The sequence below is a fragment of the Sinocyclocheilus rhinocerous genome, unplaced genomic scaffold (genome assembly GCF_001515625.1).
Source record: "Sinocyclocheilus rhinocerous isolate Xijiao unplaced genomic scaffold, SAMN03320098_v1.1 scaffold1907, whole genome shotgun sequence".
Lineage (NCBI taxonomy): Eukaryota > Metazoa > Chordata > Actinopteri > Cypriniformes > Cyprinidae > Sinocyclocheilus > Sinocyclocheilus rhinocerous.
In genome coordinates this window covers 343,186-358,603 of record NW_015628766.1, presented here as the reverse complement: position 1 = coordinate 358,603, position 15,418 = coordinate 343,186, and the positions used below count along the sequence as shown (strand labels likewise).

The 15,418-nt window shown below is 36.0% G+C and overlaps 1 protein-coding gene and 1 pseudogene across 3 annotated transcripts in view; both read left to right on the top strand.

Moving 5' to 3' along the window:
• Positions 1 to 1,403, top strand: part of LOC107738474 (DNA polymerase lambda-like) — a 5,254-nt pseudogene extending 3,851 nt beyond the window's left edge.
• A 2,800-nt stretch (positions 1,404 to 4,203) lies between these two features.
• The window catches only part of LOC107738464 (WW domain binding protein 1-like), a 20,018-nt gene continuing 8,803 nt past the window's right edge, over positions 4,204 to 15,418 (top strand). Inside the window, exons 1-2 of one of the 3 annotated variants that reach the window (XM_016550223.1) lie at positions 4,204 to 4,409; positions 14,033 to 14,132. In XM_016550223.1, coding sequence (XP_016405709.1) covers positions 4,350 to 4,409; positions 14,033 to 14,132 — 160 coding nt within the window. In that variant the 5' untranslated portion in view covers positions 4,204 to 4,349. Of the gene's footprint in view, positions 4,410 to 12,406; positions 12,446 to 14,029; positions 14,133 to 15,418 lie in introns of those variants that run through there. The other 2 variants (XM_016550222.1, XM_016550224.1) reach the window with 2 other exon arrangements.

The window sequence follows — 15,418 nt, the reverse complement described above, 5'->3', positions numbered from 1 at the left end:
CAATACAGTAAAAACAGTAATATTGTGAAATATCATTAAAATTTAAAATAACCATTTTCTATTTTAAAATGTTATTTATTCCTGTGATGCAAAGCTGACTTTTCTGCAGCCATTACTTCAGTCTTCAGTGTCATATGATCCTTCAGAAATCATTTTTCTGATTCATGAATAGAAATGACTAAAGAACAGCATTAGTATTAACTATCACATTTGATCAAATGAATGCATCATTGTTATTAAAGTAGTAATTAAAAATAATAGTAGTGTATATAAATTATAATTATATCAATTATATAAAAACATATAGAAATAACACGATTTAACAAAAACGAGGGAGTAAATTAGTACAACATGGCCACGATTTAGCTAAAACAAATTCGTTTAACATGCCCATTAATTAACTAAACAAAATGATGAATTGGTATATCTTGGCCACGACTTGACTAAAATGAGGAAACTAATTAGTGCAAACATGCTCACAAATTAATGTAAACACTAAAATAGGTGTTCAGTCTAACAGCCCTAGACTCGGTAAATGGCAAAAAATAAAAAAAACAATCTGAAAGTGAACCTGTTAGCTAATCCGGAAAAACATAGAGACGGAGCAGGACTACCTGTTTGTTTAAACAATGGGCACTTTTCACACTTCCAAGTTCTCAGAACTTAGTACTCAGTACTCGGAAGTGAAAGTCACCAGTAAACTGTCAGTACCAATGCGTTCACCCTCCTTAGTGGTCATTCGGAATGCACTTTTATGCTATCTTTCCATAAAAATAATAGTAGTGTATATAAATTATAATTATATCAATTATATAAAAACATATAGAAATAAAGAAAATTACATAGCTAAAATATATGGATATTATGTGGCTGATAGGCGAAGGAGGCAGCTCACAGTGTGGACACACAGCTGGTGGTTGTGGCGTGTGGCTCATACCGCAGGGGGAAGAGCACATGTGGAGATGTGGACATCCTCATCACTCACCCTGATGGAGAATCGCATAAGGGTGTTTTCAGCAAAGTGTTGCACCTCCTCCATCAGAATGGTATGCTGTTATATCACAGAAAAGTTTAGACTAATTTGGATTTATGATTTAATAAACCCACAGTTATCACTTTTGTTTATTATTATTTTATGTTCATGATATTATTTGTATTTTTCCATCCAGGTTTCCTGACAGATGACCTTGTTAGCCATGTTAGACATCATTGTAGTGCCCTATGCTGAATTTGCATGTGCTCTTCTGTACTTCACTGGCTCCGCCCACTTCAACCGATCAATGAGGGCATTGGCTAAGACCAAACACATGAGCCTATCAGAGCACTCGCTGAACTGTGCAGTGGTGCGGCAGCGTGGTGTGAAGCTGGTGGCGGGAACTCCTTTACACACACCGACGGAGTAGGATGTCTTCAAACACCTCGGCAAAACAATCTGAAAGTGAACCTGTTAGCTAATCCGGAAAAACATAGAGACGGAGCAGGACTACCTGTTTGTTTAAACAATGGGCACTTTTCACACTTCCAAGTTCTCAGAACTTAGTACTCAGTACTCGGAAGTGAAAGTCACCAGTAAACTGTCAGTACCAATGCGTTCACCCTCCTTAGTGGTCATTCGGAATGCACTTTTATGCTATCTTTCCAAGCCTAGATGGGAAATGTTTGGGAAACTTTTTTTTTTTTTTGCTACTAATGGTGCAGAACATTTATACAGCAGCTTTAAACTCTGTGGAACATATTCAGTAATATTAAGCAACAACCACAATATTTTACAAGTTTAAACGGATGATTTGATTTCTTTTACTATCAAAGGGATTTCGCACATTGGAGGATATACGCACTAAGGTGGTTTTGAATCACACTCTAAGGATCGGACTAAAACACTACGATGACCTCCTTGAGCGGATGCCGAGAAGTGAAGCAAATGCCATCGAGAAAACGATTTGTACAGACCTTATTTGAAATGGCCTGCAGTAAAGAAAATAGCCATAACCAAGCAATTAAACAGGGATTTTATTTGTTTTTACCATCCATAACAACATCGTCCGGTTGTGAAGAACAAGAATGTATCTACTTGATTTTCAGAGCAGTAAATAATACAACTGAATTTCTAAAAGACAAGCAATCAAAAAAAACGAAAACTATTTTGTGTTGGCGGCAGCAAAACTGTCAATCTTCCTTGGTTAGCTAATGGACATAACAGAGATTGTTAGTGAGTCTGTCGTTCCATAGGAAGAGAGGGAGCTCTTGAAAGCTGGCGTTTCAAGATAAGGAGAAAGATTGATTCACTTAAGATTCGTTCAAAACACAAACAACATTTGAATGCTGATTAAAGAAGAGAATTACATTATATGATACGATCTTCACTGATGAGTTGGTGTTTCGAATCATAGTCGGCACCGAGTCTTTTTCGTGAACGAATGTGTTGTTCACAAATAATAAATAAATTTAATTAAATGGGGAGTCTGGGGACATCACATCATTAGTCTGTATTGATGACTTCCTGTAGTCTTTTTTAAACCAAGACAAAAAAAACGAAAACTATTTTGTGTTGGCGGCAGCAAAACTGTCAATCTTCCTTGGTTAGCTAATGGACATAACAGAGATTGTTAGTGAGTCTGTCGTTCCATAGGAAGAGAGGGAGCTCTTGAAAGCTGGCGTTTCATAAGTCAGAAGCTACTGAGCTCCCTTACAGAGTCTTGGGCCCAAGCCACTTGTTTTCTTACTATTACTTGGAACATCCCACTGTTTTCCTCTTAACAGACCTGATAGGTAAAAAGGGTAGATGAAGAAGATGAGTGCAACATGTGCTCTCCAAGCTTGACAGGAATGATATGTAGAGCATGTAAACTTATTACCTTCAGCATTTAAATTACTGGAGTGCTAGGTATAAATTAGTGTTTAAAAAAAAAATTTACATTCAGAACACAACTTAAAAAATTAACTAATAAATGCACTGCTTTTTTTCAACTAAAGAGGATACAAGATTATATATATATATATACTTGCGCCATAGCTCGTGACCGGAAGAGAAGATGAGTCGTTTTGAGGGGGAGGGGAGGTTAACGTTTTTGACTAAAGATTACAAGGTCACATGAATAAAAAAATAATAATTTAGTGCACGGATAAATTATTTATAATAAACACTACATATTCCATTAAAAAATAAGAATTTTCAAATTTGATTACATGCCGACTTTAAACACTCTAGTAGGTTTAATTTGATCATCATGACTCTAAGGAATCGATTGAGTTGAATTGTAAATTATTCACTCACAACACAAAAACACTCTCACCTATTTTATTTTTGTTCTTACACTAAACATGTCTGGCTTCAAATCCGTACAACTGCAGCAGTGGAGGACTATTATTCTGCTGCGTGATACTGCAGAAGAACTGATGATGGCACGGTTTGATCTTCGGCTGAGGGCAGAAAGGGGCGTTTAATTCCCGCCCACATGTAGAAATCGAATATTCAAGCTGTTTATTCATTTTTCCACCCATGAACGAAAAACGAAAATTTAAGCTGAATTCTCGTTTTTAATTTTTTGGAAAAAAAACAAAAAAACGAAAAAGGAGCCGTTTTCTCATTTTTCTACTTTCAATATTAAATCAAAAAACGAATGATCGAATGATACACGGATTGGTCAACGTCTAAGTAAGTGAATCTTTTTCGTAAACTTAATTCAAATGAGTCGAGTCACTGAGATCATTCAAACCCCCAGTACTGCTTTAAACGCTCCCTCTATGGGCGGATCTAAGCACAGTTTGTCCCATCATCACGTTGCGCGCATGGCGTAGGATGTGACTGCGCCACACCCAGCTGTGCCTGAAGTGCAGTTCGCAGGGACTCGCTTGTGTAATGTGTACAGTGTTGCCAATTTGGGGATTTTGTCGCCAAATTTAGCTACTTTCTCATTGTAGCTGCGACTTTTTTAAATTTTTTGCGACAAGGAGCTATTTTAGCTATATTTAAATAAAATACTTTCCTTTACCAAATTTACCTGTATTTACTTTGTTTTCATGTTTAGCGACTTTTTGTGAAAAATTGAGACTTTTGAGGGTGGTTCTAGCGATTTTCTGAGGGAGGGGTTTGGCAACACTGATTGTGTAATAGTTGGGGGCAACCAGTGGCACGGAGCGCATGCTGCTGCTCACTTTATTATTTTGCATATATATGTGGCATTATATTGACTCCATACTGCTGCGCCTCCCCTCATGTCCCAATAACAGCAGAAGGCGGGCGATGCATGAGCGAGAGCCTTTCACGCTTTCGTACGATTATTTACAACTCTTTCGCTGTGACCAAAGTAAACACTGAGACATTGTAATGTCCTATAAGCCTGTTTAAAATGGGTTTGTTTTTATATATCGCTGGATCTGCCAACCCCACCGAGGCCGGTGTCTATGAGGTGAGAGAAGTCTTGCATGTCTCGTTCAGCTTGTCTTGTGCCTGTTGTTTGTGTCAAACTTGGGCAGTGAATGCACGCTGCAGGCTCTGCCACTTGTTGACTATAGCCGATTGAACAGTATGCAGTCTATGCACCTTTTATCCACAGTTTGTAGCGCATGTTAACAGTCTGTGGTTCTTAACAGCGTTCGACCAACGTTTTGTTTCTTTTGCAATCTGATACATCTGTTTGTTACAAGTCTTGCGTGCTAACCGATAGCCGTGCGTCAGGTCACGGAAGTGTAGGGCTGTGTCTCAAATCGTAGTTGGCTGCTTACTTGACAGCATTTTTGGGCAAAACTTGATGGCCAAAATGCTGTCTAGGTAGACCCCTCCCTAGGTTTTGAGACACTGCCTAAGAGTAAATCTGGGCCAACTTCAGTAAACAAAAGTCTACAGTGTTAGCAGTGGCTAGCAAACCAACTGTCGCAGATTTCGAGATTAAATAGGCTAATTTTAAACTAGAATACACTATCACCAGTTGTGTTGTGAATATAAATAAATCAGTATGAGCACATATAATAACAATATAAGTTCAACATATCTGGTGATTCAACAATTAATTTGAAGCAGTCATTTATCTACCAACGTAAATACGTCTATCACAGGTATGATGTCTTTCTGCTTTACAAAGGTCAATGGATTTTGTTATCACTGGTGAAGATAGTGCTGACCTCTTTGTCTGTATTCAAAGAAGTGAATTCATCATTTGACTGTGCCAAGTGGTTTTTATTTAAATTTTTCTGATTGGCCTTTGAGTGATCTTTTTTTAATCAGAGTTAGCAGGCTTTTTTCTGTTACAGCAAACTGAAATTTGAGCCATACTCTGTTTTATTCAAATATATGAAATTATATATTTTGATAGTAGCAAGGTGTCTAGAGCAGTTTCTTTCCCATTTAGTACAAATAGTTATTATTATTATTATTATTGAAATAATTTTTCTGCATGTTGTGATGTACCGTATTTCACATTTTATAGAGAATATTATTACAATATAGCTTAGTACAATTTATTAATAGAATATTAATATATAGAATAATAGTACAATATAGCTTGAATAGTTACATAAACTAATATGACTGCACTGTGTATAGAGTTACTGGTGCTTTTTTCATCTACTGGTCCTGAGATCAAATTGTAATATTATTCTTTTTATTGGATGTAATAGAAGTTCAAAAAGAATCATACAATGCTAGGACACTTTTAGTAAATGATGATATTGTCGGTTTGAAGTTCTTGTTGGGTTGCTGAGGTCAATGATCCTTTTTGTCTTTTAAGTTTTGTCAAGTTGTTTTTCATTGCTTGTTGGGTTTAATTGTCAGTCATGGGATTTCGTCAGTGCATACAGTAAATGCAAAGTCGAGAAAAAGTGATCGACTGGCACGTGGCTGGGTCTGTGCAGGAGAGAAAAATACACCAACAAAAAACTTTATAGTGAAAGATGCTTTTATTCCCCCTAGCTGGTTTATAAAATGGTAGAACAAAATTGGCTTTCACAAGAAGTGGTGGGTACATTTTTTACTATTAGGACTTGTCTGACTCAGCATATAGAATTGCTGTGGTTATGCTATTCGGTTCCTTGAAACTCGATGGGCTATTGACATTTAATCATATTGAAGTGTGGTAGTATAGAAACATGGCACAAAACCTGTAAATCGCTCACAAGATAATGACAGTACTGAAGTAGGTTAACTACAGACTGTAGTTCTATCAGACGACCACATAACCTGAAGATTCAGAGAAGAACACAAATGACTCGGTGATAAACTAGCTTAAAGCCAGATGAAACAGCGCTGGCAAACAGGAGAAACACTGTGCGCAACGATGCAGTCAGAAGGCTTTTCAATCTACAAATCACCATCATTTACCATGAATTTACTATAGTAACTCTAACTGCACCATGGTATTGTAGCAGAAATGTGGGATATTCATATTGAATTTTATTAAATCATTACCACAGACTTGTATTAAATGTATTAGGGGAGTAATGGAATATAATTACAGTATTTTTGTGGTTAAGCGATAATGTTTGTGAAAAATGAGCTTGTTACAATTTTTACAGATGTTAGTTTTTTTGATAATAAACATACATTTACATCTGCATCCTAACTCAAGCTGCTAGTACTGTCAAATGCGCATTTCTAAGAGAGAGAGAGAGAGAAAAAAAAAGTAATATTTTTAATATTGCAGCCTGCACTGCAAACTGCTGAAGATACGCGTCATCAAAGTCAGGCAACACAAACCTGTTTCATGATTTGAAACAATATCACTCATTAAAACATGCAGATACTAAGAAATTAATTTTTCTATTAAGATATTTATTTTGTTAAAGAAAAATGACTGGAAAAGTGTACAGAATTCAAAAACGTGAAGTATTTGTCATGTTCTGGCCATAAAGAATTTAGTTTGTTGGGGTTTTCCCTCTTTTCCTCGCTTTCTTTCGCTTTTAAATAGCTTCTAAATGCCCATGCGCATTTTACTTTCACTTTTAACAAATATTAAAGCTTAAATAAAGTAAAATATATTGCCAAAAAGGTGGTTTTGCATTTCGTTTTGAAACTAAATCTTTCGCCATCGTCTTGTCTGTCTCACCTCACTCTTCTTGTCAGTCAACTCGACTCACTTTCCTCACATGATAAATGAAATCTGACTCCTGCTGCTGCTGCTGATCTGTGATGGGACTGTCGTTTGGCACGCTGCATACCACCTAGCAGTGCATTACAATAGTCCATTGAGCAGCCGCGTTCAGTTTTTAATTGTAGTGTCTGTTCTCCAACTGAACTAAATGATTTTTATTACTATAAAAAATTTAAAAAGACTTGCGTAACACCGGTAACACCGACTATCGCAACAAGCCTACTTTAAACTTGAAAGGAATAAAAATGTGAAATTATTGTTATCGACTGATAATGAAAAATTGTATCATGATAATTTTTTGGTCATATCGCCCAGCCCTAGTAGCAAGTTAAAGAGAATTCTGCTGAGTGTATTGTGTAATACCGTATATGCTTTGTGGTCAGTTCCTCATTAAAGACTCTTGCGTTTTAGCTGACTCAGTGTTAGCATTCATCTCTTGTGTTATTTAAGATATTTGGCATTGCTGAAGAGAATGAAAGCTAGGATTAATATTGCACACCAGTGGCCAAGTCAATCAACTGCTTTAAGTGGCCGTAGCCAGTTCAATTACAGGATTATCATATAATACCAGATCATATGCTGTTGCTGATACTCCACTTCTCACTAAGACTGTGGAAAACAATGTTGGCTAGTCAAGTAGCGTTATTAGACTGGCCAACATTATCTGCTGCTTTCAGCAGCTTCTCATTATAACCTGTTAAACTTCAATTACTTTTCAAATATAATGTTTTCTGGCACTGAAACCGGATATGGACAGAGTCTCCAGAGCTGCAAAGAATTAGTTCAATCTGCCATGGTCTACATGCTTCTCTCACATGTTACTCACATGCTTTTGGACAATAAAAAAAAAAAAAAATCACTCATAAAAACCAAGTGCCATTTATTTGTAAGAAGGCACATTTTTCAGGGAAAACAATAATAATAAAAAAAAGTTCAACCAAGTAGATGTACTTCCTGGATAACAAACTATGTGTTCATGTAGTTATTGTGATAAACTCCACTCTTCAAAATAAAGGTATTGGCATTGATGGTTCCACGAAGAACATTTTAACATCAGTGGACCCTTTATATTGGACAAAAGGTTCTTTATAGTGGAAAAAGGTTCTTCAGATTATTAATTCACATGCACTGAGAAAAAAAAAAGGTTCTTTTAAAAATGATTCACTGAAAGGTTGGAGAACCAAAACTGGTTCTTCTGTGGCATCAGTGTGAAAATGCACTTTTGAAAACTTTGTTTTTAAGAGTGTCTGTGTGGTTACTCTGCTAGGACACTTGTGTGAACTTGAGACTCCATACATCGACTTAAAATGACCTTGACACCATTTGGTTGAGAGTAATCGCAAAAATGGGTCAGCAAAGCAGAATTCATTCTGAGAAAAAGTCTTGCGTCATTTGTTGTTTGCAGTTTCCACATGGCTTGATATTTAGTATTCAATGGAATGTGATTCATTGTGTGCAGCTTAAATGTCCAAATACTTTTTTGGGTCACTGTGTGTTTAATAATAACCAGAAACAGTATGTCCAGTTTCATATTGCAGAATCAGCATTGGTTAATTGCAGATATTTGTGGTTAGTGATAAATGAGACACGCAAAGTGCTGTGACAGTCCTTGAAAAGCAGAGGAGGACAAAGTACTCAACTCCATTACTTAAGTGAAAGTACAGATACTGCTGGTCAAATATTACTCCATTACAAGTAAAAGTTGTAAAGACAGATTTTTACTCAAGTAAAAGTACAGAAGTACTTGCTTTTAAGAGTACCTAAGTACCAAAAGTAAATTTCCTTTTTTATGTCAATGCACTGTTTTATTATTGTTGTATGTAATACAGTGCCTTGCGAAAGTATTCATACCCCTTCATTTTCCCCCACGTTTTTTGTTATGTTGCTACCTTATGATAAACTGCTTTAAAGTACTTTTTTCCCACATCAATCTACACTCCATACACCATATTGACAAAGCAAAAACCTCAACTTCATAAATTTTATTAAAAATAAAAAAAACTGAAATAAGTACATTGCATAAGTATTAACTAAATATTTAGTGGAAGCACCTTTACAGCCTCAAGTATATTTTTGTTTGATGCGACAAGCTTTGCACATCAGCATTTGGCAATTATCTGCCATTCTTCACCTCATCTCTTCACCTCTCAACTCAAGCTCTGTCAGGTTGGATGGGGGCAGATGCACATTTTCAGGTTTCTCCAGAAATATTTGATTGGGCCCAAGCCCAGGATGGGGCTGGACCACTCAAGGACATTGACAAGGACATTGAGTCGTCTATAAGCCACTCTTGCTGTGTGCATAGGATCATTGTCCTGTTGGAAGGTGAGCCCTTCTGCCCAGTCTGAGGTTCTGAATGCTCTGGACTGGGTTTTCATTAAGGCTATCTCAATAGTTTGGTGCACTGAGCTTGTCTTCTACTCTGACGAGTCCCTCAGTCCCTGCCGCTGAAAAACAGCCCCTCAGCATGAGGCTGCTACCACCACACTTTACTTTTGGGATGGTACTCTGCAGGTGATGAGCAGTGCCTGGTTTCCTTCAAACGTGATGCTTGGAATTAAGGTTCTTTCCAAATCATACCCATTCAATTGAATTTGCCACAGGTTAACTTCACTCGAAGGGTAGTAACATCTACAAGCAATATGAATGCTCCTGAGCTAAATGTCAACTGTCCCAGATAAGGGTATGCATACTTATGCGATGGAATCATTTAACTTTTTTGTTTTTATTAAATTGGCAAATATGTTAAAAACCTGTTTTTTGCTTTACCATTATGGTGTATGGAGTGTAGATTGATGTGGAAAAAAAGTAATTTAAAGTAGTTTAACATAAGGCAGCAACAAAGCGTGAAAAAAATGAAGGGGTATGAATACTTTCGCAAGGCACTGTACTTGCAATACCTCTGAAGCAACTTACAACTTACAGCAACTTACACCTACTGACAATCACAAGTATGATGATGATCGGGTCAGTCGCACTGGTGCTCCTAAAAAAATGTTCATAGTCGCACGCAGTAGTTTTCAGTCGCAAATGCGACTGAAATGGTCGCACTGTAGAGCCCTGATATAAGTAACGTTACCTAGTAGTATAGACGAAACCAAAATTTTCTTTGGTTTTTATTCGTCAACAATATTGCATTATACATTTAATTATAGTCATCGTCACATGACCAGCATTTACGTTGCGTCTCGTCTCGTTTTCGCCACGTGATAAAGGTTAGTTGACGACGATATTTAGTCATAATTTTCGTTGACGAAAGCAACACTACTTGATAGAAATGTAGTGGAGTGAAAAGTAAAACATTTGTCTTTCAAATGTAGTGAAGTTAAAGTCATACGTTTCCAGAAAAAATAATACTGAAGTAAAGTACAGATACTCAAAAAGTGTACTTAAGTACAATACTCAAGTAAATGTACTTAGTTACTGTCCACCTCTGTTGAAAAGAATGTTCTTGACTTGCTCAGCAGAATGGAGACATTTCTGGAATTCTATTTGGTCTTGAGTTTATGGTGGACAGCTTGGTAATGGCTGTAATGTGTAGTAAAAACTGGCAGCTGTGGTTGCTAGAAAATCTGTCGTAAAACAATATTTTAGCAGTGTTTCAGGCATTATGGAAATACATTTTTGGTGCCTATATTTTATAGTCAATTTAACAGCCTACATGAACTACTTAAATACTTTTAAAGTACTGATACATCGTTATGATATAAGATGTAAAACAGATGGTCATGCTGATTTAAAGTTTATCAAATTTGTGACTTTAAACAATGTGAACTGACATATTCATTAACCAATGTTACTCATACATCACTAATTTAATGCAATATGTGACAAAATAGCCTAATGCACATTTCAAAAATAAAAACTATAGCTAATAACTATTTACATATAATGATTTCATTGTTTTGTTAAATGTATAAATCGAATTTATATATGAATGTACTAGTTTCACCATAAATTCTATGGAATTTAACTGCCAAAAACCATATTTACAATCAATTTTAAAATCTATTTTTAAAATTAAATCTAATATACACACACTTATTTTTCAATATATTTCATAAAATATTTCATTAAGTTATCAGGTTTTACTAGGGATTTCATTCAGTTATCAGGTTTTACTAGGGATATTCTTGTCTTGCATTATGATCATTGTACAAGTGTTCCCTTAATCAGCTTTAGCCAATATTGACATATTTATTAAAACCAGCTAAATCAATAGGCAGTGCAGGACCAGAAAGTACTAACTCAATAACCTATTATAAATATAATTCCTCAAATAAATGTTAGTCAAGCAAGTATTGTACAAGGTATTGTTGTTTGTTACCACAGCACCAGCTTTGTGTGTTTGGGTTTCAACGCACTTTTTGTGTATGAACAGTATACCTTTCACAAAATTGGCAATGTCACATGAAAAGCTTGATGTATATCGGCAACTAAACGTTATTTAATGGTATTTATTCTGTTTGTTAGGATATTGACATAGCAAGATTATCATATATTGTCCCTCGTAACAAGTAGTATAAGCATATTTAATTGTTATGCCAATTTGAAATAGCCTGCACAAAACTTTTTTTTCGTCTTAAAATTCTCCCTCACCTTGCTTGTCTAGTACTGAGTGGACATTTCTCTGAACCCACCATGAGTGACACGGAGAAAAACTTTTTTTCCCAAGATAATGTATTTTTTTTTATGTAACATGAGTGGTTTTAATGTAGTCTTCGTAAAACATATAACAATTTATTATTTTTATTTAAGTTTTAGTTTAGTTATTTTAGTACATCAAGTTAAACTAAATGGAAATGAGAAATGTTGCCTTGGAGACTAGATGAAATAAAATATAAAATAATAATAAAATATAAAAAACTTAAACTTATTTTATTATTTCAGTGAACATTTATTTCAAGTAATGAAAATTGTTTTTTCCCCCCTTAGTTTATCCCTATTTTTTATTATAGCAGCCCTTTACATTTATTTATTTTTTACATTTTTAGGCAGACTAGACGGCAAAAAAGTGAAGGAAGTTTGGGTGTGTTATAGGATCTCACAAACTAGGACAGAACAAAACAGTGTATGACACTGGGCGATGTTCTTATACCTCTTCGTTCTATTTTGAGCTGTCTCCTCCCATATTGAAGGAGCATCTCATTATAATGCAGCCCTTCTTATGCTCTGCTGCCTGTAGTTTTCTGTAGACCACCAGTCCCTGGCCCTTGAGTGAAGTGTGTGTGTTTGTGCGTGCGTGTGTTTGTGCGTGCCCCTGTTCTTCTCCTGTATCATGACTGTTGCGCTGAACGGACTTTCACAAGGCTGAAGGACTGTGGAGTTTCATGTCTATACTGCACCTGAAGACAAGAATGGTAGATAACTGGATCACCTAACTTTCTTATTTATTCATTAACTGATTCATGAAATGAAACTAACATGCCTTTTTGAAGGTGTCTGCTTGTTTTGTTCTGATCTACCTGTATGGTAACTGGGTGTGCTTAATGTGTAACTGGATTTGCTTTAGAAAGAGAAAGAAAGCTAATTGAAAAGGTTAAGTTGTTAGATTTCACTGTACACAACATTGACAGTGTGACACTATCAAATAAATTAGATGTTCAGGCAGCTTTTGTTCTTTTATGTTTGGATTTGACATGGAACAAGAGTTTTCGGATTTAGGAGCCAGTGCTTTGTTCAGTGACATTGTGCTTTCCCTAAACATCAAGAGGTGCGAAGATATTTGTAAAATAGTATGTTTTTATCTTGAATAATGTGTCTAAAACCCTTTTTTGAAAATAATGATTAAGGTATTTATATGTATTTAAGGTGTAGGGAAAATGTTTTTTAAATTGATACTCCACATGACATTTTTTGTGAATGGTATAAAAAAATGTTCTGATACAACAAACTAGGTTTCATTAAATTTTTCTTAATTTCTGGACATTCTTATTTGTCATTGACCAGCTCTTCTGGTATAATGTTTGATTCAGGGTTTTACCTGACAAATTTGTTGCTTTATTTCACACAGATGATTAACCTATTTACTGTAAACACAAATTGCACCCAAATATGGCATTGCGTTTGTGTGTGAATAGTTTATCACTGCTTAAAATGAGCTGAACTGATTCATTATTTTATTTGTAAACAGTTGCATGTACTTTGGTGGTAAAATAGTACAGTGATAGTATAAGCTGTAAATACAGTGGAAGTGAATGTTTATATACCATGGTACATATCTTGTCGCTTAATAATAACCATATAGGCATAAGGTATAAGTTGTTTCACACATAATATTACCATAACATTTATCCAAATATTTTCTATTTTTAAGAAAAAAAATCTTATTAGTTTAAGGGATAGTTCCCCCAAAAATGGAAATTTGATGACAATTTACTTTTTTTACCCTTAGGCCATCCAAGCTGTAGATGTGTTTGTTTCTTCATGGGAACGGGTTTGGAGAAATTTAGCATTACGTCACTTGCTCAGCAATGGTTCCTCTGCAGAGAGAAAGCGATATTATGGATGGAGGACTCGTATTTTTATTATTTTAGCTGGAAGCAATGGTTTGAAGTTAAAAATGTCTCCATAATGGATTTGTTTCTATACAAACACACAGTTTTTTACATCTTTTCACGTTAATTGATGGACTGGAGTCGTGTGGATTATTGTGAGGTTTTTATCAGCTGTTTGGACTCTCATTCTGACGGCACCCATTCACTGCAGAGGATCCATTGGTGAGCAAGTGATGCAATGCTGCATTTCTCCAAATCTGTTCACATGAAGAAACAAACTCATCTACATCTCGGATGGCCTGAGGGTGAGTACATTTTCAGCAAATATTCATTTTAGGGTGAACTATTGCTTTAAGATTAGCTGTTCTAGAGATAATTGTTGAATCCACAAGACATTTATCTTGTATCCTGCTTTTTTATTTTATTTTATTTGTTTGTTTTCCCCAGCAGGTACTTCACTGTGAGGGTGTGAATAATAAAAGCTACGTGTGTGAGACAGGACACTGTTGTGGAGAGTCCCAGTGCTGTAGCTACTACTATGAACTCTGGTGTAAGTGCATCATTGTGTTTAATCAGGGTCACAATGTTTGATAGGAATTCATAAAGGCTCGGTCACATTTACCCTAGAATGGCAAAGGAGGCACCGTGTGATACAGGAATGATGATGAACTTACAGGAATGATGATGAACCAAAAATTCAATAAACTTGAATCAAACGTGACATTTCTTCAATATCAGGTGCATTTCCTGATTGTGCTGATTGCCATTGAGATGACTTTATTTTGCCTGTGAAATTTTGCTGTGCAGGAATAAATGAGACCAAGCCTTAAAGTGCCCCTATTATGCCTTTTCGAATATTACCTTTCATGCAGTGTCATGTAGCTGTATGTGAACATAAACTATCTGCAAAGTTGTGAAGCCGACAGTGCACAATAAATAAAGTTATTGTCTATCAAAAAAAAAAAAAAAGAGTCGGCTCGCAATCGCCTAAACGAGTCGTCAGGAATTCGAATCTTATTCTGTTATGGCTCTACGTCACGAAGTAACACATTTGCATAATGTCTGCCCACGTTCTACGTCGCCAACTTGCCTGCCCACAAACGGTAAAATTTCCATGTGGTTAACATCATGTCGAGAAGATGCTGTATCCTACGCTGTGAGAGTAGCTTTGTTTTATCACATCTTATAATTACCACAAACTTGTTAACACTTACCACTGAGTAGACACTTACCACTGAGAAACGTCCTGCTCCAGTCGTGCTTGCGAATTAATCTCTTGTCGATCAGCTTCTGATCCATCTCTCAACGGCTCTGGACCAATCACAAAGGACTGCGCCATCTGACCAATCACACTACTATGAACTCTGGTGTAAGTGCATCATTGTGTTTAATCAGGGTCACAATGTTTGATAGGAATTCATAAAGGCTCGGTCACATTTACCCTAGAATGGCAAAGGAGGCACCGTGTGATACAGGAATGATGATGAACTTACAGGAATGATGATGAACCAAAAATTCAATAAACTTGAATCAAACGTGACATTTCTTCAATATCAGGTGCATTTCCTGATTGTGCTGATTGCCATTGAGATGACTTTATTTTGCCTGTGAAATTTTGCTGTGCAGGAATAAATGAGACCAAGCCTTAAAGTGCCCCTATTATGCCTTTTCGAATATTACCTTTCATGCAGTGTCATGTAGCTGTATGTGAACATAAACTATCTGCAAAGTTGTGAAGCCGACAGTGCACAATAAATAAAGTTATTGTCTATCAAAAAAAGAGTCGGCTCGCAATCGCCTAAACGAGTCGTCAGGAATTCGAATCTTATTCTGTTA